We start from the raw sequence: 26,031 nt of genomic DNA, 5'->3' as shown, positions 1-26,031 counted from the left end.
GTTATTAATTACATTGGATTGTCATTGCTCACAAGCAAGTTTCCAGCGGATGGGCGGCAGCGTTGTCTGCGTATATAACAACACTGTGATAGCTAACCCGTCTGCCCATTGTGGTGATTATCGTATATTCGCCCATTGATATCTTTTGGCGAGCCATATTGCACTACGAAGACGTGTAAAGGGTATTTTTAGTTTTTTACAGACATTTCTCTCTCACCTAGGCATTTTGCTAGTATAGATCTAGGGATGATACCGCGAGGGCTTTCGCTTGACTCATCCATCGTAGTGTCGTTAACTATTGATCTTAGGCCATTCACGAACCCCGAACAAAAATTCTCGCCCCTTCTATCGTAGTCTTTCCTATATAGAGGAAAGATTATAGATTGTATAAATTATAGAATAAATATTATAGATAATGTAAAATGTGGAAAAATTAGGTTAAAATTCGAAATAGAATGAATCCATGACGAGTCGAATGATATCTTTAATATTTTCCAGCGCTTTATAAGGATATGTATTGTTTAAGAAATTCTCTCTTTTATCATTATCTTTTTAGCACCATAAACTAATACTCGAGATATTAAAAATCAACTGTTATTATAAAGAAAAGAACAGAGGACTGCTGCGACCATTAGCCTCCAGAAGTACCATTACTTAGAGACCATAAAATGAACAGACACGATATTGTTAAGGTCTTCGAAAAACACTATGCAGTCTGCTTCCTACCAATCCTTTCGAAAATTTATAAGGCATATATATCTAGCAGTAGATTTCCTGCAGCTAAAATGATAATAACGATGTTGATACGGTTATGTTGCTTAGAATATTGCCATAAATAAAATACCTAGAAACAAAAATTTCATTCGTAGTAAAGCCTCTTTTTTGAATAAACGGGAGTAACTGCTTCGAATTTGGTAAGTGCGTGAATAAAAGCGCCCAATTTTTTTTGTAATGGGTAAAAAGTTTTCTGTCGGTTTACATTTACTCTTTTATCAGGTATAGGGCCACCGAACAATTCACTAAGTTCAAGATTCACGAGCCGAGCCAAGAGCCTTAGCTCTTCACAAAAACTTGGCTTGGGCCTTTACTATTATTATTTGATAACTTTAGGAAGCTGCTAATCTAGGTTGCTTAAACCATTCCTCTCAGATCGGCATATATCGGCTGGATGTAAAGACCTCCCCATGGGAAACTCGAAACGCATTAAACGACTCTACGAAATATATAACGAATATGTCAAAGATCACCGCACCTAGCTTGGTCCATTGTAGATTGCAGAAAGCGTTAGTGCTGGAAGAATTAGGGACAGAAGAAACTGCAGATATGCTTTAAGGATGTATCTTTGTGTGTCAGATTTTGTTAATAGATATTTTTGATACATTTGGTTTAGTGGTACCGAAATTGCTGTGTAGAAAGCAAAGCGAAAGGGGCCGACGAAAATAGATCATAAGCGTCCTCGCCGCCAGCGATAACGGTGGACTCCCGAAACGAAGCAGTCGACGAGGAGGGGGAAGGAGCTGCGTCTCGTAGGGACAATTACGACTCTTCCGAAGATAGAAAGAAAACTGTGGAAGAGGCTTATGCCCAGCAGTGGACATCCTACGGCTGAAATGATAAACGTTGTTTTTTTATGATGTACTTTGTGTTTGCACTTAATGCCGAGTCATATATCATCTATAACTTGACCAACACCCTGATTGTCTAGTTAAATACGAAAAACATTAATATTCTGTGCTTTGCTTACAACTGTAATTTTGCGCGAAATTACCCATACCGTGTCGGAAGTACAAGGAACCGTTACGAAGCGCTTTCATTGTATTCAACCCGATATCACTAAGAGTTGAATTCAATTGAATGAGAACGTATTTTCCCTGCGCGCGCCTTTTTACACTTATGCAATTGTATTTTGACGTATTCGGAACTTTTATTTTTATTACACTTTAGTCAATTTCTTTTTGTTTTACATTAATAATACTATTACAGTTTTATTACATCTATCTATCTGTTTATAAATGAGAATAAATACATAAATGTGTCATTAAGCACATAACTCGACAATACCTCCACCAATTAGGTTAATATTTTTTATAGTTGTTTCCTTGACGCTCAAAGGTTATAGTGAAGAAAAAATAATTTTCACACCTATTTTGTTAGAGATTTGTAGTACGTAAATATTTGATACATTATAATTAATGCCTATTTTAAAAATTCTGCGCTATTTATATCGAAGTGTAAGTAAAATTGAGTTTATTTACAACGAGACTATATGGTATTCAAAAACATAGATATGATACAAATATTTATACTTTTTTGACAGAAATTTTGAAAGAAAATTAACTCTGTCATAATTAGGCAATATTCATGTGTCATTGATCTTAAATGATTTTATTAATATTCTAATACAGATTGAGGTAAAAGTTACGTAAGAGAATTATTAAAAAAAACATGTTAATAACAAAACGCAAAACACTAAATGATGAACAATTGAACGAAAAGATTGACCATCTTTCTCAATATTATAAGCCAATGGATCTGAGCCCGGTACATAGAAATAATAAATTAAAAGCTATGAAAAGATTACGCAACATTTTATTACAAACAACAAGAAATAATTTGCAAAGATCGAATTTCACAGAGTTACTACGCTGCTCTCTGACCTTAGTGTATTATTTTGCAATGAGTTTAAAAATCAGAAGACGAAGTAGAAGCTGCTGGAATTGGTACGGTCGATGGCGTTTCAAACAATCCGAACAACTATTCCATAAATCTATGGCAAGTTTATTACCAGAGCTCAGCGAAGATTCGATAAAGATCACATTGAATTTTTTCACCGAAGTCTCTCTTTGGCCTTACGAAAGCTTTGTTCAACAAATATTAGAGATTGTATTATACTATAATCGAGGTAAATCGACACTCTTTTATATAATGCTTACGGATATCAATTCAGTTCTATTTACAGACGTAGTGTCGGCTAGACATCGTATGAGAGTTTTATACGAATTACTTCAAAGTGAAAATTGGATAATTGATAAACATAAGTTGCTTCCTTTTATTATAAGATTTTTAAATTTCTTTGCGCACAGCATTGATAAAGGTGAAGGTAAAGTAACGGCTTATAGATACCTCAGGAAAGGATTCGAGGTTTGTCTTCGGCGAATATTCGAGAGGGCGGAAAATCATCACCGTTTGACTATTATAGCAGCTATGCTTAACTGGTTCTACATTGTTAATATGAGTGATGACGACATATTTGAGTTTTCGTCGCTCCTTGACTATGCAGCGCATCTGTATCAAGTGAAGATGTACAACGAAAGCTTCTGTGAAGGTCTCTTCGAGCATGTGCTAAAGAATCTAGTCGGATCACCGAACGCACTGCACAGTCTTGTTGGAAGTCGTCTGCTTATAAGGTTCCTAGATCGACAACTTAATGCACAGTATCTTGTTGTACCGAATATCTATTACAATTTCTCACAGGTAATATTTAATTTTAAAAGAGATTATTTTATTTTTATTAGTCGCTCTGATAAAATTCGTATTGTTAAAAGTAATATTTTTCGAAATTATTATTTTAGTTACGACTGTTGCGGTACAATAGATAAAATAAATAAAGCTTGTTACAGATAAATCACTTTCTTCATTTCTGCTGTAGGAGGTCTAACATAGTAACTAGACATAGACCTCCTCTATATATTCACGATAAAACCAGGTGGAACTGGCCTGAATTCAGTGCTTTCTGAGGATCTTACATTGTTTCAGTCCTTGTAGTGGGACATCTTAAGCAGTGCTTGCCTGTTTGTGCTCTAGAACTTTGAGACGCCTGTGGCCCCTGCGCTCTTTATGGCCCGCCCGTTGCTCCTTTAACTTGCCTATATTAAAGAAGTCTTAATAATCCAAAAAAGTTTTCTACTTAATACGCTGCAAGACTTGAATAATCTGGCCATATTTTCGTTATGTTTCATAGTTTATCTTTACTTAATCTTCTTTATTATTGTCTAAAATTGCAAGTCAGTCCAAAATATAATTTTGACCGAATTGACTCTTCCGGATAGTACTGAACTGTGTAGTGTTTTGCTCTTACTACTTTTTATAGAATTTTTAAAGTATAACTTTATGGGAATGTCTATCTTATTGTTATAGTATACGACGTCTAATGTGAACCAGGTGTTTTGATTTTCTCTATCGTTTACAAAGGAAAAAGACTACGGTTCATTAATTTTTTAATTTTTATTTACTCGCAATAATCTTTTTGATGCCTTGGTGAAAATATTTAAAAAAATAACCGAATTGTTAATTAGTTGTTACATACGTAAAGATTACAATTTCACACTTTATTTTGATTTTTAGGTTGATTTAAAAATCGGCGCATACGACAGCGGCGATAAAGCTTTTATACGGCAGCATCGCGAGATTATTCACACATACTTCTTCAAGGCTGTGAAGCAACATTATTATAGTGCTGTCAACTTGAAGTCATTATTCACTGCGATCAGTTGCATTGTACTTGAAGTGCCTTGTGGGCTGACGGCTGCAGTCGCAGCTTGCATGGTTATGGTTATACAAGACTTTGCAATTAACGCCGACGACATACCAGTCAGGTGCAGGTATTGGATGCATGCGATTGTCGTGTCTGTGATGTCTCTGGTGTGCTGGGTTCACAAAGCTCCAGACCTCTACAGATACGTGAATCAAATTATATCGAGAAGAGCAAAAGAGGCACCTCAACTCAATCCGCCGTTAACAAAAATATATAACGTGGAAAATAAACACATCATGTGGAACAAGCCGACATTGTTCTTCGAAGATTGGGAACTGCGTTATGGCTTGTGGAAACATTTTCAGGGTACGCCGGTAAGTTCACAAACTCAAAAATGCTTTTATAGTGACAGCAGTGCGATAAGTTTTTTACTACTTTGTCCTTCTTACAAATTTTACGTTCATTCTTATTTTTCTTTTCAAAGCATTTCTGCTTTGGAATAGACTTCCCTTCGAAATTAGAGAGCTAGCCGGTATATGTTTACCAGAAGATTCTCTTTAATCGTATTTTACACGTATATAGTATACGCAGTATTATCTATTATATCCTCTAATTTAAACATACGTATATTATTAATTAAAAACTAGTGTAGTATTTATCATATATATATATAAATATTATGTAAATATGTTTTGTAATATAATAATAATAATATATATGTGTTTACTATATTGCAAAGTTCACTGTAGGTTGACCGGAGGGAATGTGTAAAGAAACTAAATATATGAATAAATATAAATTTATAATCACGTTCATTGAAATAAAGGTTAAGCTATTTTTTCAGTGCCTTCATGTTAGCTCAATGATTTATCATTGTACACCTTCATACCTTATGTGAAAGTTGCCTTTACAGTGACTAGTTGAAAGCATAATTTTCAAAAGACAAACCAACTGTAAGGTCTTTAAACAAATATCTTTGCAGACCTGCTTTACAACAAAATGGTTTTTAGTAACTACTCTAGTTTAAGTACAAATAAAGAGAGACAAAATTATTTCATTTATTCTATCATCTTTTGTTTATTTTTACAGCAAAAAAATAAGAAAGAATACAGTTTGTCGAAATTGAAGACACCATACATGGATAAGGTTTGATCTTCCGGCACGAAAATAGTAATATTTTATAGAATGAACACCTTCGAGCGGTTGCCATCACCGGATTATGGGGGAGAACGTCTTAAGTTAACATTATTATCACTTCAGAAAGCATTAGTAACTGAGAGAGTTTGTTACTATATAACTGTTATTCTATAAACTATAAGACTAAGATTTTAATAATATATGGATAGTATAAAATGTGTTATAAACTAGCTGCTTAAATAGAATTCGTACTGTACAAAATTACTAGTATATAACAATCTAGTTATAGTTTATAAATCCGTATAACAATCCAATGATATAATAAAAGTCTTTATTTATTTATTTACTATCTTAACAATAAAAAAACGATTATTTGCAAAAATATTTTTTTTATTGCATACACTTCAAGATTCTATTACTAATTGTAATGCTTTATGGCGCTCACTGTTTTATTACATCTACTTTTTTTACTTTTGATTGACGTCAAATGTTTATCAGCTAATAACTGGTATTTTAATATAATTTACTCTGTCGCATAGATGGAAAAATAAGTCCTATTTACAATTATCCTTATGATTTGTACATATTTTCTCTCAATAAAAACTATTAATTAAATTGGTACCAGATTTGACAATTATATTTTTATATTTATTTGTTTATACCACTAAAACTTGGATATACAGAATAAAATATTAGCTGAATGTTATCGATTAAAAACACTAAAAAATAATGAGCCGTGTAAAAGAATAACACGTGTAACGTGTGAATTATCACTGCATTGGTTTCATGTGCACGCAATTCACAAATGTCCGACGTTACATAAGAAAACTAACAGTTTGCAAATAAAACGGCGAATAATCGAGCACGTTCGTTTGTTACGCACAAACAGCGGGCACGTAATCCTCGGAAGTGCAACAGAACACGCTTTGTATGAAATAAAAATCAGTCAAGCGTGACACGTGTAGAATCAAAACCGTTCCGCATAAATTACTTAATAAATTTTATATCATTAATAAAAAATGGTATATTTGGAGATCTCTTAAGAAGTTCCACGTTCAACAGTGAAAGTCTTATGGATGAAACGATGGTAAAAATATACATATCATTATATTCACAATTTCTGTGAATTATAAAAAATATTTAAGTCTCATAAAAGTTTTGTAATAAACAATCATGTTAAGAAAAAAAAAACGAAAATTAATATAGTCGAAAATTATTGGCCTGTTGCAGCTAGAGAGTAACAATAATAAATATATTCTGGACCTACCGAATAAAATGACAATCGTCGTAATTATTTATACCTACCTGGGGTTTTTAAATATTTGTAGTCATTGAAAAATAGGAGTTCCAATACATGTTATTAAATTTTCCCATAATTTTCTGACTAATAATGGCGGAGATAGGCAAAGTTAATTTTTTCTCTAAATAAACACGGTTAAGCATGAACAAGAATAAAAAGACAATACGTAAAGCGTTATTTCAAATATAAATATTCAAAGATTATTCGATTATAAAATTGGCTTTCAAACTATTTAGTCGTTATAATTTTCGAATATAATAAAAATTTCATTTTTCGTCTCTCCTGAAAAGTTGCATTTTCGGACTTATCATTTTATTCGGTGGTAGCGGCGATTTTATTTATTCATTTAATGCCTTAAAAATAAACAACTATCACTGAACGTGAAAAAGTTAAGAAATATATAAGTAATATATAATAATATATGTGAATACATGTATATATAAGTATTTTTGTGTATAGAACTGCAAGCATTTCTGTGCATACCCACCCTAAATTGCTCTCTCCCTTATGTCTCTCATCCCCATAAAAGGTTGTCTGGTAGAGATTGCCTCGAGCGGTAAGACCGCCTCTAGTACCTCTACATAAATTGTTTCTTTTTTTCAGTTATTATCCATGGTTTAGAAAAAGTATCAATAAATAAATAAAAATATCTATTTCGTAAACTACAATACCTTATTTTATTAGTAATGTTATCATGTTTTTATTATAATGTATATCAATGATTTTTCTTCGTTTAATTATAAATATTCACATCTTTTTCATATCTGAACATGCTCCTCCCTCAGACTACGTTCAGCTCTGAACCTCCTCCCTGAAACGACGGTGACGACAGGCTATGGCTAAGTCCAGGTGGTTTACTTTGATTTGTGTTTTGTGCTTAAAAAGAAAGGTGTTGTTTTCATCTTGCTCTAATAAAAACTGAAGAAAAATACCTAAATTAGTGGATCCTTTCTCAAATTTTACTCGTAGTAAAAAATTGTCGATTAATTTTCACGTATAAAAATTAATGATCAATTTACACGTATTTTAATGCAAAAAAAACATGAAAGATTATGATGGAATATGATTATAAATAATTTGACATGTAGATCGCCCTCCCTTTGAGAGGCCTGTCCCAATTGTGGTGATATTACAAGGATAACATTCAATAATTAAAGATTTTCCAAACAGACATACTGTTTGGAAAATCTTTGTCTTAAAGTGTGTAAATAAAAATAAATATAAATATGCATTAATATGACAAAGACACTTGCGTATTTCCTTTGCGAACTACGCAACGAATACAATTCACGCTCTAATAAATCGATCCCCACACCGCAGTCAATGGGATTTTTATCTTAAGGAAGTTTGTTTGTCGCAATATAAAACACTTATTACTCGAGATTTCCGCGACGTTAACGGCATCTTAATAATGACGATTTGTTTTTTGTGTAATGCTTTTACAGCCATCGCAGTGTTTAATGTTTTATATCACTACCTATTTGAGATATGATGGCTGCGGTAATCATTTTTTATCAACAGTATGTAAGTGTATATATTTTTTGTATTTGGTTTATTAAACACCGATTAAATTTTTTTTAAGTTGTTATTTGATTTATTTTTTTCAATATAAAAGTAACCAACATCTGAATTCTTTATTCGCTTAATTGAAATATAATTTCATTTGGTATTTATTAATAAGTTTATAGTCATAGATTACAAAATGATTTTTATTTTCTTTTTACTATTTTAGCATTTAATTTAAGATGAATGTCTTCTATTAATGACAGATTTCCACACTTTTTGTACTCATCATTGTGTCTCTGGAACCATAAAGTTAAACGACTTCTAAAATATTAGAAATATTCTTTTTACCAAGTAGAGGTCAGCTATAAATGAATTTTACGAAAAATGATACAATTAGTTGAGGGGCGATCGCGAATCGGACGGGAGACAGAATTTTCTAAATTTTACTTATGAATTTAATAACAATATCTGAAATATTGTTATTAAATTCATCCATGTCGCTAAGAAGCGCAACGTCTTTTTTCAGTTTATAGGCTAGTGCAGCTTCACTACTTGTCATTGTAGTTGCGTCGTCGTTCTTTCAGCTTACAACAAGACATAGGCCTTTCCCTAAAGTATCTATGGGGGGATACATCATAGTGATCACGTTCAGCAGGCGGGTTCGCGATTACAGTGTGGTATTGTGATACGCGAGGAACGCTGCTACGATCCACTGGAAACTTGTTTGTGATCAGTGGCAATCCTATATAATTAATGCACATAGTTTGAATTATATAAGGTGGTATCCCAGGAATCGAACCCGCGACTCCTGATCGAAAGTTTTAGTTCTCTACCGCTGCTCACACAATTACGGAATATGTCATATTAATCTTTATTTAAGGTCATTCATCAGGCTAATCAGTATCCACTTGTGGATGTCATACGGCTAGAAAAAGCCAGAATCCTATAGTTATTTTCTAGAAGATCACTATTTGGTTTATTGGCATTTATAGTTCTCTTGCGTATGTTTAGAATCAAGCGACGGATAAGAGAGTAATTAAGCTGTGTTTAATTTGTGTGAATTCTGCATTCGAACAATAACGGGATTCTGCTTTCATATATCATTTGTATGCATTATGTTCATTCTTGATACGTGAACTTTGCTGCGAGACTATTTTTAAATCGATATTATAACGGTTTCACTTGTCACGGGGAAAAAATACGCGTCCGAATTTGTTGTAGACTTTTCTTAGATCGGGTCGTGTTTGGAAACTTCGTATCTTTAAGATAAATGATGTCATTACGTAGAAGTTATATCTAGTATTAATTTTTATGATAGTGTATAAACAATGATAATATATTAATAAATAAAATTAATAAATCAATAAAAAATAAAAACAATGTTTTACAACAAAGGGCCAATGTTAATTGTACTTTGGAAGCCGAACTATAAAATAGATAACTCATAGATATCTTATACAAAGATGATCTAGTGTGTTTAGTATGTACTGGCGTACGTTTGTTTCATCCCGTATACACTCACTGCAAGGCAGCCTACCTCCAAAATATCTACGAAGAGATACATTATAATCGCAACAATTGGTAGGCGGTATGCGACCGCGATGTGGTGTTACGGTAAGCAGAGGACGATGCTGCCAATTTTGTGTATCGATTAGTAGTAGTAACAATCCAAGATAATTAATATAGAAAGTATGAATTATGTAAGATTATATCCCTGGAATCGAACCTTCGACCTACGATCGCCAGTCTCAGTTCTCCACTGCTAGGCTTCCACTGGAATACTTTTGTAGTACAAAGAAAAATGTAATGAAATATGTTATATACTTCTACTGCCGTTAGCTGTACCCCTTTACTAATAAGTAGAAGAAAAACATATTTTAACCGGATACTTTTTAAACGATCCTTTATCTCTATTGGTCAATGTGAAAACTGCTTTCTGATTTACTACGATCTGTTTGATTTAACAAGAACATGCGTGCTGCTATCCACAATTACTTGCGGAGTTTATACAGCCTTTATTTTTATATACTTTATATGAAAATTTCTAACACAAAATTTTATTTAAAGTAAAAGATTATGTCCTCACTAGATGGATTGATGTATTAAAGATGTGTGATTATTTTGTTGTTTATTATAACAAACTAAACTACTAAAGTGTTTACTGTAGCGTTGCAAATATTAAATTTTTAGAAAAATCTTGCTGGAGGTTGGTATCCTTAGGGTACGACGCTGCATTTCTTACCAGCGTTTTGTATTGTCATTTTCTTATCGTGCATTATAACAGAAGATGGTATTTCTTGGATGGTATTATGAGTACTTGATTTCGCGATAAATTTAACATCCCATGAGAAAATCATTTTTGACCAATGCGTTTTCTCCATTATATGAATCAGGCAAATCAGAAATAAATTTAGGTTATTCAAAGGTAAGGTAAGGTAAGGTTCGGTTTCCAAAGTGTCGCGGGAGTTTAGGGTGGGGGCCTTAACTCCTATTAGCTTCAGCGACTCTGAAGCGGACGATGGGTCGATGCGGTCTCGAACCATCGTGATAGCACCACGAGGGTTTTGGCGGTAGCGTTTACTATAGACGCATATCTCGGTATGAGCTATCTAAAATAGCACAGGGTGAGGGAAGACCGCGTGGCGATCCCTGACCGAAAGATACCGCGGTACCTCGCATAGCACAGAGGGCGATTACCGAGGGGTTTTAGTGGGTAGGAATCCCAGATAACTCTGTCCTCCACCCAGATTCTGGATGTGGGGGGAGGACAGGGTTATGGTACAGGTCAAAAAAACATCAGGTTCCCAATAAATTAAACAATCATTTAGATTACCACCAAAAAGGTCATAAATAACTTAAGATGAAGCTGGCGAGTGTCACTCTAAGCCACCGAAATATTAGCTACTAGCTCTCAATAACAAACTGAAATTAGAAAAAAAGTCACGGAAGCTGGCCTTAAAAGGACAAGATTCTTATGGAAATAAGTCGCTTTGGGATCCTAAGAGCGTTACAAATGCAGGGGAGGAGTGCCGTCGTAAAGAAGAACAAACACTGAACCAAACGAGAAGTGGAGAGAGGTACAGGTGACCTGTACTCAATTTATAGTAGAAGAAAAAATTTCATAACCTAAGGACTGCAGCTTCTTAATTTTAATTCTGTTCAAGATTTTCTTTCTTCTATTGACAGCTGTTCCATATTATTGATTAATACTATTTCTACAATTTGTTACTGACCGCTTTATCCTTCCATTAAATTCTCATTATTGTTCTGTACACCCACATTTCAAACGTCCATATTCGTTTGCTCATAATTTCAGTGAAAGACCATGATTTCGCAACGTACAGAACCAGAAATCTGTACCACTGTGCCAAACGTATCCTGGTAGAGATATGTACGGGGCGATTATAGAGAAGGTGCTTTATTTTGAGGATTGCGTGACAAATCCGCTCTACGCGACAATTTATTACGACTCCGCAGTCGCTATTGGCATGGAACGAACAATTCATATCCTAAATCAAATAATCGGACGATTGAAAAAAAAATCATTTATATTCTGGAATGTTCTATACTGTCAACTTTTACAACTTCTTGGAAATCCGAATAAGCGCATATGTATTACCGAATTTTTTATATCTTGTCTATCGTCAGTTTTAAAGCATTTTCGTACAATCAAATAACTGTTACTGTATGTATACAGGTTGATAGGTTTTTTTATTTTAATTTTTAATGGCTCTTGACATTGGCAGTCTCTCGTACATTCCCTGTCTTGAGGATTCCCTGTCTTTCACAGGAGTATAATTCTTCTTAATAATTTTATTTTCATCCTTATCTTTTGTTCTTCTCAACATCTTCTACATATCTTTCTTTTATTTTTCTTTCTGACATCGCTTTCCTTGCTACACCTTCACTTCCAGTATACTACTATTTATATTTCTATATCATTTTTTTATTAACTTTTGTTTAAGTATTGATTTCTAGTTTTTATTTTACATTTTTCCTAGTATGTTTAGTTCTATTTTCCATTGTCTCAAAATTTGTACCTCGTACTACTCTTACCCGACAAGGACTTATTCCTTGTAATTTTGTCATTTATAACCTTTTTTGCAGTTCTATAAGATGTAGCGTCTTTCTTCCTCTTTTTATTCTCATCAGTTCTATTCTTTCCTGCAACTGAAACTGCCAATCAATTCGTTTCGCACCAAATACGGTACAGCAGGTGATCAGGTAAGCAGCGGTCTGCTCTACCACAGGGTCACAGGTACATGAGAGACTTTCCTTGACTTAAAGCCTATGCGAGTACTCGGTCATCTGAACCAGCTAAGTGTCGAGCTCTAACCGGCGAAGCACGCGGTAGGATCTGTCGGCGTTCAAGTAAAACATCCGCGTCACCGAAGCTGTCGTATATGTCGCTGCTGTATGATAGCACTTGGATCTCCTTCTCCTCCACCCGAGTTTGTGGATACTGGACTGGGTACTGGGAGTCCTCGGTACATCTCTGCGACATAATTATGTATTGGTGGTAATTGTATAAGGCGCAATATACCACCAGATTCTACGAACCATCGTCTTCTCCAGGACTTTGCGCAGAATGGGCAAGAATCCAAGGGGCCTGTAGGACTTCGGGTGCACGTAGTCTTCCTTACCCGGCTTCCTCAATCCCACAATCACTGCCTTCTTCCTTCTCGTAGGGAAGTGGGAAAGAGAGAGACACCGATTGAAGAATGTGAGAAAGAGTACGGAGTCCACGCCGATTGCATGGAAGATGTCCACGTTGAATCCGTCTGCGCCAGATGCCCTCTTGGCATTGAAGGTCGAAGAGTCATTGATTACAGGAATAAAAGCTTTAAAAGGGTGAATGTAGAATGAAGAGTGAATCAAAATTTATATGATACACCCTATCCAAAAATCAATGGTTTCAGAAATAATAAACTAATAATAAAAAAGTAAGAGAAATTATTTTCAAACTAGGCTTGCTACATATCAAAGTTAATCGTTGTTCACTGTCTGTCTCTCTAGACTACTCCGTGAAGTTATAAGCCTGCAGTATTTCTATAGAAAAAAAATATATAACATATTTCAGACTGATCACTTTATGCAGTTGATTGGAAATGGTTGAAAAATCTATAAAGTTTTTTTGCTGACTAATGAGTTATATATTTACTCATTTAAATTTTTACATCTATAACAAAACACTCTGTATAGTTACTACAATGCGTAATATTGCGTTAAATTTATAATTTAACGTAACGAAAAATTTAAAAATATTGAACTCTTGACCAAATAACAATGGTTATTAGAGCGAAACTAATTGTTGCAAGAAAACATGACAAAATCCTGCCGCGGTTAGATAATCAATTTGTTGCAAACCGTTAATGACTAAAACAGATAAAGCGTCACGATAGGCTTATTTCAAATTTCATCAATTGAATCGCATTTAAATAATTTTTCATATTATAAGGCAATTTGTAGTCATAAAATTTCATAATTTATAAAAGGTGATTTTAACAAATAGTTTAAAGAAAAATTAAATTTGTACTAATATTAGGAGGACCAGAAAAAAATGTCAAAAAAATTTCTTAAGTTAAATTCACACAACTACAATTCTAACAATTTTATTTGTAATAAACAATATTCATCTTCGTTATCAACAACCTTTTGCCATGTGGTATACAAACTTTTAATGACGGAGCGGTAAACATCGATCGGTTTTTCTGTAAAATATGACGTGAGAAATGAAATAACTTTCCGGTCCCACTAATACTAGTCTAGGGAAAGTCCCCTTGCAAATAGTTTGCATAAACGTGTAACAAATAAGCAATACTTAGTTTTAATTATTTTTCAATTGCTTTACTTTGTGTCAGAATGAGTGAATTTAATATAGAAATCGACAATCAAATAAGCTATGTGAAAAAGTTCTATATTTAGGTAGACGACCAGAGAGAGTTGAACAGTGACATTTGGGATTATTTATTATGATGTAATGAAATTGAAAAGTGAATCACGTACGACAAGAACATGCGAAAATTGCCGTAACTGAAGTTCGGTCAGGATTCAAAGATTAACACAAAAGTTCGATTTCATTCTTAATAAGTATTCGCTGTGTATACGATAGATTGCTTTATTTTTAAATGAAATGCAAAGGAACTTTTCCCACAACCTATATGTTTATTTGGGCAAAATTAGTGAAAAATTTTGATAATTTTACAAATTTGTACAATAAAACATTAAATTTGTGTCAGTAATTTACTGTTCATGTATAAAGACAAAGATTTTTTGCCGGTTTTTGATTGTTTTATAGCACGATTGCTGAACTTTATGAAATATGGCATATTTTTTATAAATTACTAGCTTCGAGTGGTATAAAACATAAATAAAAATATTAAACAAATACATAGATCAAGTTTTATACCATATATATATATATATATATACATATATATATATACATATATATATATACATATATATATATATATATACATACATATATACACACACACACATATATATATTTAAAAATATTATTATCTCTATCTGGCAAAAAAAATATTTTTACATTTCGTGCCTTTAAGCCAAATGGTTCCAAAAGTTTACTTGTAATATGTACATATGCAGATAAAATATAATTGCGTGTTTATGGATAATTCAATTCATTAATATTTATTTATTTTTATGAATGTTTATATTACAATAGCGACTTTACTTTGGGAAGAAAATAATTAAAACAGCGAAAGTGCAGTTGAATCAATGTAGTTATTTCACATTAATAGTTTTTTTTTATGATTTCCTTAATAAAAATAACTATTATTAATTTCGTATTTTGACAATATTATCAGAGTTTTTCCCGTCTTTTATGAAATATGGATGCGTATTTTTGTATTTTATCAACTTGAGGGGGAGTGTATGTATACACTGACATTTCTTGATGACCAAAAACCAGTTTAATTCCTAAATGAAGGAATTTGTTTAGAAAAATAATAACTATTTTCAATAACATTTAACCATTCATTATATTTATCTTAATTTTATTAAACATAAATAAAATAATTTTTTATCATAATAAACATACATGTCATTCACGCAAATTGTACGCAAGCGGTAAAATTACACGACTGTCGATGGAGAGAATTTTGACTCTAACGCTAATCTTCTCCAAATTTGTTGCTAGATCATTATGCTCTTTAAAGATATCTCTATCTTTATCTAAAAGAATCTTTATAGTTTACGCGATCGGAAATGATCCTAGGTTCTAGAAACATCCGACGGCGCTAGAAAGAGAGGCGAAAAATTGGCTCTTTGAACTGGTGGTGTGTTTGTCGATTCTGGATTCTTGTGCATTCGTGTATGCCATATATAAGTATTGATACACGCAATCGCTTTCATTATCTGTCTGTCTGTAGAATAGATCGCAGTTACCAGGGGTGTCAATTGAATAGTAACTTCTTTCGAACATTGAAATTGAATTCCCACGTGTAAGAGTGCTTTTTGTCCAGCTTGCTATTAGTGTTTTCCCTTTTATTGTTTAGTAGCTATGGATTGTCGCACCATGGTATGTTTTTAGTTTGGATTTATATTTTGTTACTTTTCTCATTGTATTGTTTTATATTTAAAGACGTCTATTTAGGATAATTAAAAAAAAGAAACGTTTATTTATTTCAAATTAAAAAAAAGGTTATAAATCAATAACAATCTTTCAAGTTTAGATTAGGCATAATATAAAATAAAAACTATTCGCTAATTTCAAACTTCCACAGATATGGAATTAGAATAAATAGCATATACATTATAGTTCAGATATTAACCTTAAATGTCAAAGTTATGTGAATTCAAGTCACGTATTTAAATATTTTCAGCTAATAATTTGTCTCGCTGTCTTTCTGGGTATGTTGGTCGCAAATGCTGAAGGGTAAGTATCTGAAGATAGTATTTTATGACAATTTGGAGGTAACATAATAGTGTATCATTATCGTTTACTTATGGATTAATATAATGTATTAAATGTTTGTTAATGTAATATGAAAATAGAAATTCGAAAAAAAAAATCACACCATTAGTCAACAATAATGAAAAGTTAAATATAAATATTGACATTTAAGGTCTCAAAAATCATTTTTATGTAAAACAGGAATTATAAATACCACACTTTTATATGGTAATGGTTTTAGCAGAGTGAATGCAAAGTTTAACCCAATCTTTTGATTATGTCCCATTTGCCATGTAAATAAACACAAGATACAACTTTTTGATAAGATAGTATATATTATCGTGTATAGTCTGATTTTGTAAGTTTGATATGTCCTAGAGGATATAACTTACATACAAATGATTAAAATGGATTTCAATAATCGCAGAAGGTAAAGCTATGTAAAAAAATCATAACATGTTATAAACGAAACTTTTGATAAATGTTGTCGTTTCTCCCCATAGATGCCCACTGTAAGGTATGCCTCTTTCAAAGATATCTATGCGGGATAAACCATAATCTCCTCGATTGGCAAGCGGTTTGGCGATCGCAGTGTGGTGTGTTGAGGAAGCTGCTGCCCATCCTCTGATAACTTGCGAACGTAACAATCCTATATAATTAATGCACAGAGTGTAAATTATATAAGTTTCTATCCTGGGACTCAAATCCGTGACCTACGATCGCAAGACGTATGAGACTTATCTTTGGTATGAAGGGGCACAACATGAAGTTTAGTTAATTAGAATATTCTATTCAGGGATATTTACTTGGCTTAATATGCGGCATTATATATCTTAATTATTACAAGAGAATTCACTGTAAAATCATACACAGTTGCCTATAAAGGAGGATCTAATCAGGCAAGCTCTATACATATACTATGTATTATTAAGGTGAAGTATCTTTGGCAAAATTCGTAAAAGTTATTTGCTTGTCGATATTGCCAGACAATAAGAAAAGAAATATATAAATTGAACGTGTTTTAGCTGGCCACTTTATTGATTTAATGTCTTAATAAAAAACAAAGAGTACCGAATGTGAATTAGGTTTTTTATTTCATATAGTACGACATTCTAGGTTTGATTATTTGTACTAATATCAGCTTATTAGACTCATTGTAATCATTATTTCAGCTTTGGAAATCCATAGCTTGAAATAGGCCATGCCAATAGGTTTTAAATAGGACAGGGAATTTCAGGAGGATGATCCTAACAAGGTTGTCAGCCTACCTAGTGAATAGAGATCTATTGTCTCCATTCCTTAAGGTACCAGCGGTCATCTGTTGGACGATAAATGGCCTGCCCATTATCACTTTCTACGTGCCTTATTTATTTTTATTTTATTTACACTATTGTACACCATAAAAAAAAACGAAAAAATGTTATAAAATAACATACATTATAACTAAAGGAACCCTAAATAGAAATATAAAAATTTAACAATCGAATCATTGAAGTCGTTGTCATGTATTGGACATTGAAAAAATTTTATAAATATTAGGTACTATTTTTACTAAAAAAATTGCACAATACTGTAGTGACATCGGAATAGCTTATTTTAAGACGTAGGGCAGGTCATTTACCTTGTGATACAATCCACCCATAACAAAACAATAAGAAAATCAAGAACCGTAGCGGTTTCGATTCGTTAGCTCGGCGACTAAGTAGTAGTCTCTAAATGACTGTAATGTAATTCAGAATGAATATTGACATGAAAATAGGTGTAATATACAGGTGATTGGATGTTTTTACACTTATTTCCAAACAACTACCAAAAAAAAAATGATACATTAATTTTTAATTTTTCATTGCAATGCGACAAGCCAGTAATTTCCGACAGTACAAAGTTTGCACGAAACGATACAAAAAGCTTTTATTTATTCTATAATTTATACTTATAAGTTATGTTATAATAATGTAATATAATATAAGTTATGTTTCTGCAGATACTATTATGGAATTTATTTTTATATTGTTATGTATTCTTTATGATAAAATGAGTATTTATTGGTTTTAAAAATCTATTTTTTTACAATAATCTTATAAATAAAAAGTATTGTGGACTCTTTGGTGTAGGCCTCTCCTAAACTTTTTAATTCCTCACGATCTCGTCATTCCGCCTTTTACTAGGCCGTCTTCCTTTTCCTTTTATGCCTCTTGGTACTCATTCTGTTAGGCGTTTTGCCCATCTGTTACTATTCATCTTACAGATATATCTTACCTAATGTCACTTGTGTAGTCCCTTCCTCATATATATCATTTTAGTTTTTTTCCTGACGTTAATATAGTTGACCTTATCAGATAGTTTTAGGCCAAACTTATTCTTTCCATCTTACGTTGGCAGATTCTATCTCAGACTAACTCACCGACTTAGACTCAATCTTTATTTTGCTTCCTCAATGATCACGAACCACGTTCATACATTAGGCAATGCATTATTTCATTATCATTCATTATATATTTTCTTAATATTTATATGAATTTCGTTATTTTTCATTATTTCCCTTGTTTCTATTTTTATTCCTGTATAGTTTTCAAATATTACGAGTCGCTTTGACAAGGACAGATGGTAAATAACAATTAACTTTAATATGTATTTATATCAAAATTTAAAAGGGATTTATCTTACTCTAAATTATCATTAAGGTATTTATTATTTTTTAAACCATCGATTTTTGGATAAGATGTACCATACATAAATTCATATAAAATTAATACACTCACGTCCTTTAAGCTTTACACTTATAACTAATCAACCTAAGCGGAAGATCATACGATGTATGAAAGACGATAATGAAAATTAAAAAATATGTGAAAAAATTAAATATAGCTGAATAGTCCCTGTCCCACACAAGAAAGGGGGTACGAGAGGCTCCCAATAGCGGGGGTCAAAAACTAATCAACCTGTAAATACCGTCAATCAATCCTTTCATTACTCGATACATATCATGAAAATAAAAGTGTGCAATGTACGGGATACAAAGCTTAAATAAACAAAGCGATTCATGTTCAAACAGGAGGAAGTGCGCTGTTCATTCACGCATTATGAATCGGAAATTGCGGTTCTCAGACGGAAAAGATGTTTTCAATAGATACATTTCTCTACTATATATTAATAGAAAATATATTAGAAAAAAGTAAACTAAGACTATTTTTGCTATTTTACAAGAAATTTTACCATTTTCCCTATCATGAAGTTATCTTTGGTACATATATTAGAGTACAATATTAGATAAATCGGTGCATTCAGCAATATCTTTGGCGAATCCTCGTTACAATTTCAGTCGTAAAACGTTTGCGATTTACCAAAAGATCTGGAATGGTCTTGATCCCAGCATCTTGACATAAATCCGTCATAAATTATATATATAAATATAAAGTGTAAAGTGTGTACAACCACGGCGTGATCATCAAGGTAATATTTTTTAATCATTTTATTTTTCAGACGTTCGAAGAAGGTCGTCATACATGTTCCATATAAAGTGAAGAAAATAAAACATACGCACACGATATACAAGACAGTACACCATCATCACACTCACCATGACCACGTGGATCACGGCCCGTTGCAGTCAGAGGAACATGAGCATTTCCATCATTTCCACCTTCACGATGAGCCGCTGATTGGACAACATAGTCAGTCAATTGGCGGAATCAGTATCCCGGAGTTCTTACCTGACACGCCTCTGGACGTTGAAGATTTGCCCGAAATCACTCTCCGTAACGAGCAGTCCAGGCACCCGAATCGTCATTTAATACCGCCATATAGACGTTCTATGGTATGTAAAAAATTATTTTACGATACCCGTCAATAATAATAAAACATAATTATCATTTTCTTTATGTTCAGAGTTCATTTTTGTTACTCTATTTTGCTTGTTGTTAACATTTCATAATTTCAATCGTATGTCCATTGATCGACATAGGCCTACCCCATAGATTTCTAATAGGACTTGTTAGAAGCGGCCTGCATCCGCTGTCTTCCTTATATAGTTCACTCATAGGGAGGATATGACATTTTTCTTGTACCAAGATTTATTTTTAAACGAGTTTCATTTTGGAAAATTTATTACTTAATAAGTTTTCTATTACGTACACTTAAGATTTTAGTCATGTTATGTGATGGTAATTTCACTAGAATTAATTTCATTTATGGCACAAGATTTGTTTTGCTTGTTTATATATATACGACATTATTAAACTTGCTTAATAGCAAATGTTTGACAGTTGCTTTTTTACAATTTTTCCTTTCTTTAGAAGAACCTTATCTGTGTCTTAACGTAAATTAAACATTGAACATTAAAAACAATTGCTGAACAAACTCATGATATAATATATTTTATCAATTTAATTAATATCTATTAAAGGGATACAATTGCGTTGTTTAGTTTTGCATGAAAGATGTTGGAAACAAAATTTTTCATCTAAGTGATTGTAGTTAATAAATAACCTATTGATAAATTACAATTTAAATGATTTTTAATTATCGTTAATTTATTTCAGAATTTGAAACGTCATTAGTCAAGGACGAATCCAGCTTCCAGTAACCTATATTGTGGTCTATTCGAGTGTAGAACGAACTCTTACCTTCTTGAAATCAAGAATACGTACAGAATCATCAAGGAAGCTATAAATATTGAATCAGTACAATTAAAAATATTTATTTGCATAGTTTTTTTTTTTAAAAAAAAACTTTATATGTTTCTAAATAAGTTTCTCCGTTTTATGCTTGTATTGTTTTTTTTTTGTACAAAAATATTTAAGAATATTATCTGTTTTTGTTAAGCTGTCATCTATGCCAAAGACTAACACGACTATTTGTCCGCCATTTCTTTTAACTGTATTGTTTTTTTTTTCTTTTTAGATTTGTAAATAATCGATAAGCAATTTTTTTATTAAAAAGTTAGTATTAATTTGTAATTATTATTTCCGTTGCTAAAATATTCCAAAACGATTAAATCATTTATTTTAATAAGGTTGATAATATTTTAAGCATTGCGAGGTGTTTTGAAAATGTGCAGAGCGAATTTAACTCTCCTTAATTAAAACTGTTTTAAATTTATATAGTTACATATATACCAGTTTCAGTCTTGTTACTTTTATTGTGCGTCTTTTGGGTATCAAATGTATGTTTCTTTTAAATCCCCTTTTTATTTTGAAATGTACCAGAATAGTAGTATTTACACACAAATTTATCGATCGTATGTGTCGCCACCTACCATACAATCAAACCCGATACATTCTAACGCCGCACCGTTCTAAAACCAAGACACGTGCTGGAATTTCCGGACGAAGTGGCGATAATATGGCAAGCTATATATCACTGGTCACCGTCATCGTCGCCATTCGATAACAAATCGGTCTCGGAAACGAGGTCAGGGAATGCCAGCCTCTGATCATATCAGATAGAAGCATTGCTGGAGTTTCTTCCATCACTTCTTCTACCAGCGCTAACGCTATCCGAAGAGGTAGTATAGAGGGAGTAGTGATTATAGCCGGGCAATAGCGACTAAGAGAGTTAAGGTTCGGCGCTCTCGGGCGCCCTTGTGTCGGAATGCTAAGCGGGTACTATCGACGACGAGTGACAGATCAAGACGAAATTCGCCGTCTAGAGACTCTAGAACAAAGTGTCTCCATGGATTTGGAACGATCTAAGAACTCGGCGGTCTCTCAATGATAATTGAGCAAAGAACTTTAAATATGTAGCAAAGAAACATAGCTCGACACTTTTGTGTATTATTTTTTAATAAAAAATTATACATTTTAGACCATTGTAAGTGATATATAAAAAATCTTTGATAATCCTTCATATTCCAATCGTGAATCTTTAACGGCACAAGAAAGTGCTCACCAAGCTATTCTCTGAATATAACGAAATTAATACACCAGCTGTTCCGAGAGATTGTATTGTCTGTTAATAGCTTTCCGCATTCCGATAGAAAAATGTATATTATGCAACATAATTCACACTGAACAATTTATTTTACGAGTGAACGTGGAATAAATAAATAACTTTTGTAATAGACGAGTACTGGCCGATTTAACTATGAAGTGACGATGTAAATTTGCTGCCACCCGTATTAGATTACATAAAACAACATATGAAAATAAACAATAAATATCGTTTGTATTTTTACGGAGCAGCATTTTATTAATTTTATTACTTTTTTCGACTGTCAAACTATTTTAAATAAAAATGTTTTGACAGACAAAAATAATAAAAACATAATTTTGAAAACTATAAAATAATTAAAATTATTTCATATACTTGAATTTATATTAATTAAATATATTTTATTGCTTTCAAAATTATGTTATGTTTATTTACTGTTACGTTATAAAAGTGATCGCATGATGTAATATTTATTAATAAAGATAAATAGTCTCCTAATAAATATATTAAAGATAATTTTAATGTATTTATTAAACATTAATTTGTATGTGAAGTAGACAGAAAAAAACACACTTTACACCTCAAATATGTTAGTTATTTAATGCTTATGGACACTACAAGTAAATATAATTTTAAAGATAATATCTTAAATAATCCAAGTCGGATAGTAGTCGTTTAATAGGGCAATAGATACATTAATAGTATTATATTTTATAATCAACCACTTGATAGTTTCTTGACAAATAATAGTTGACTGTACAGAAAATTGTACAGTGGTCGTGGATTCGATTCCTGGAATACAATTTTAAATAATTCATATTTTGTACCTTAATGATATAGTATTGCCACAGCTCACAAACTAGTTTCCATAGGATGGCCAGTATCGTCTTTGCGTACCATAATACCATACCACGATCGCCAACCCGCCTGCCAAGCATGGCGTCTATAGTTACATCCCAATAGATATCTTTGGGGGAGGCCAAAGACTTGCAACAAACAGGGGTCGTCTATGGACAAAAATAGTATACATCCAACTATAATCAGTTTTTTCTATTGCATCGCGTAGTTAAGAACGATATAATGAACATAAAATATAGCTAACATTAACTCAATCATTTATGATAAAAAATTAAAAAATATGGTACACTAATGTTCACTTAAAAAAAAAACAATACGTTTCATGTATTACAGATGGTTGGTCTTTCTTTATATATAGTTCGATAAAGTGTGTATTATTACAATGTTATATCTGGGTTTTTGCTATTTGCCTCAGTTGCATCTACAGTTTTCATGGATTGGAGGCTGCAGAACCCTGAAGGTGCCTCCAGTAAATAAAACAGAAAAAACTGAATTTATTATACGATTAAAATTAACATATCTCGCAAATTAGAAGGAACAGTTACTTCATTAATGTCGCTTTGAATAACTCTTTTTTTCTTCACCAATTATCACTTTTTCCTTGATGGCATTTACAGATTTCGCTTTAAGACGGAAAGTCCTCAAGCTGTATAGCGTAAACCTCTTATCAGTAACTACGTCCGAAGGCTAACACAAATGATTTTGCTTTATATACAAATAATTATGAGGTTACAATAAAAGTGTTACTATGTTGAAGGCTTTGTGAGTCATTTATTTTTACATAAAACTATATTGTTAGGGGCATTTACAGTTGCAGATAGGAGGGCGAACACTCTTAGATAGTTTGGACAGGCGCTTCATGAAATGAAAAACCGAAGGGGCGCTCTATAGGGGACGTATCTCGGATTGGGCTTACACTCTTAGCTTTTCAATTCAAAAGCGTCCGAGAAGGGTGAATCTCAACTTGATTGATGAATATTGCCTCGCAAAAATTTCTACATACGCTGCGACAAAGAAAAGGCAGTGGAAACTCTAATAAGGCTTCTAAGAAGTATTGTTTTCTCCCTCCATGTGCTTAGCCATCCGTCAAGGTCGCTGAACAGAAGAAAGCTTGTTTTTGGTTGACTGCGAATAGGTTTGTATATAATTGGCTTCATTCTCATTCATCGTCGGGATAGTCTATAGTAGAAGTTACCAAACTGCGGCTCTATGAACCATTATTTTTGGCTTCGATTGATTGTCAAATTATTTCAAAGTTTAAATTTACATTACCTATGTCAACTCCTGGGAAATCGAAACAAATTACTGGTGTGAATAATAATTATTATAATTCCACCATAAAATAAGGGAAATTCAAATACCGATCATAATTAATTAAGCGACATCTTAATTATTATAAGGAGTGCTGTCATGTACGTGTGCCTTTATATCTAAAACTTTTATTTTGTACTTATATTTAAATAATTTTAATAAATACAATTTTTATAAAATATCATTCTTTATTGTGTTTTAATTGCGTATTCAATTGCAGCTCGCAAATTTTTTTAAATTTCGAAAAATAGCCTGCACTGCAAATAGCCTGCATGACTTCATATATAAATCAATGGTACTACATACAATATTTTAATATTTAACATCTGTTATGTGTATGTATACACATTGGCCACGGACAATTAATTATAATTTATAATATGTTATAACCTAATTGCGTGGTAGAAACACTATAAAAGTTATTTTATATGGTGTATAATAATTATATTGTTTATAAATGAATCCCTTAGTCACACAGGGTTGGAACGACTTGGTTGGTCAATTTCACATTACATTTTTCTTACAAGTTTCGTAATATTTTGCAGGAAATTCCCAGTGCGCCACCCATTCATAATATCGATTAATAAGTATATACAAAGGAAAGTTGTGAAATATTTTGGAATTAATATGTACCGTGTTTTTCACATGTTCACATGTATAATGCATGTCATATGTTTCCGTGCTGTAAAATTCATCACAATAAACACTTTGTTTTTGAAATGGATTTTATATTTATTTGTAAAGTTTTTTATTCATTATTCTTAGCTAAGATATAACGTTGTTCATGTATGTTAATATGTATGTATGTTAATACGGTATCTATACCAAGTATAAATATATTACTTATTTTGAGTTAGAGCTAATACATCAGCAGATATATCACTGTTTAAAAAAACTCTGAAAAACTTTTTAAAAAAAGAGAATATATTTTTTAAATTAAAATAAAGGTAAAGAGTGTTTTAAGATAGTCTTTAGCAGTCACCATAATGACGTTACAAAACGGAAAACAACACATCGCTATGAATGAACACAATCTACAAATAAACAATAAGAAAACTTTAACAATTTCATAATAGCAAAAAACAATAGCGGCTGTATCGGAGCGAGGTGATATAAAAAGTGTAACGGAACTAGCCAACTGAGCGCAAATAGTAAGACGTGAATGCAATAAACTACGTTACGGCATCAACCTAATCGAATGCCTTGTTTTGGAACGTTGTCAACCACACCTGCACACAAAAACATACTTTATCAGTTTCAGCTTTAAACATAAACTCGCGCATCAACACGGTTCGTATCCTCCGTAGATAACATAGATTGTTGTCTCTTTGTTGACATTACGGGTTTATTTAAGTGAAATTGGATAAATGGTCAGCTCACGATTTTCCAACGTTCAAACAGGCGCGGTGCTGCCACGGTGCGGTGCTTACCTCCGGCGTTCTAAGGCAAAAAAGAAAAATCGGGAAGCGATGAAAGTAACTCTAGTTGTGCAAAACAAAATGTGAAGGTGGCTTGATGTTTGGTGTCAGCTCTGTAGATATTAGTTCGCGGCTCACAGCGGACCCATAAAGTGTTAGTTCGTATCTGGAA

At 32.5% G+C, this 26,031-nt stretch overlaps 1 protein-coding gene across 1 annotated transcript; it reads left to right on the top strand.

Moving 5' to 3' along the window:
• Positions 1–2,445: 2,445 nt before the first annotated feature.
• On the top strand, positions 2,446–5,626 carry LOC137925782 (uncharacterized). Its single transcript, XM_068769281.1, has 3 exons — positions 2,446–3,474; positions 4,345–4,848; positions 5,564–5,626. The coding sequence occupies exons 1-3, from the start codon at positions 2,446–2,448 to the stop codon at positions 5,624–5,626; spliced, it is 1,596 nt and encodes a 531-aa protein (XP_068625382.1).
• Positions 5,627–26,031: the final 20,405 nt, after the last annotated feature.

Source organism: Battus philenor, unplaced genomic scaffold, assembly GCF_028537555.1.
Source record: "Battus philenor isolate CCGP_79_NKW_IND1 unplaced genomic scaffold, ilBatPhil1.0.hap1 SCAF_1, whole genome shotgun sequence".
NCBI lineage: Eukaryota > Metazoa > Arthropoda > Insecta > Lepidoptera > Papilionidae > Battus > Battus philenor.
This window is presented reverse-complemented; position numbering and strand designations above follow the sequence as displayed.

Coding starts and splice junctions, on each gene's coding strand:
- LOC137925782 (XM_068769281.1), top strand. CDS start 2,446: ATGTTAATAACAAAACGCAAAACACTAAATGATGAACAATTGAACGAA. Junction 3,475..4,344: donor TCTATTACAATTTCTCACAG/GTAATATTTAAT, acceptor TTTGATTTTTAG/GTTGATTTAAAAATCGGCGC. Junction 4,849..5,563: donor AACATTTTCAGGGTACGCCG/GTAAGTTCACAA, acceptor TTATTTTTACAG/CAAAAAAATAAGAAAGAATA.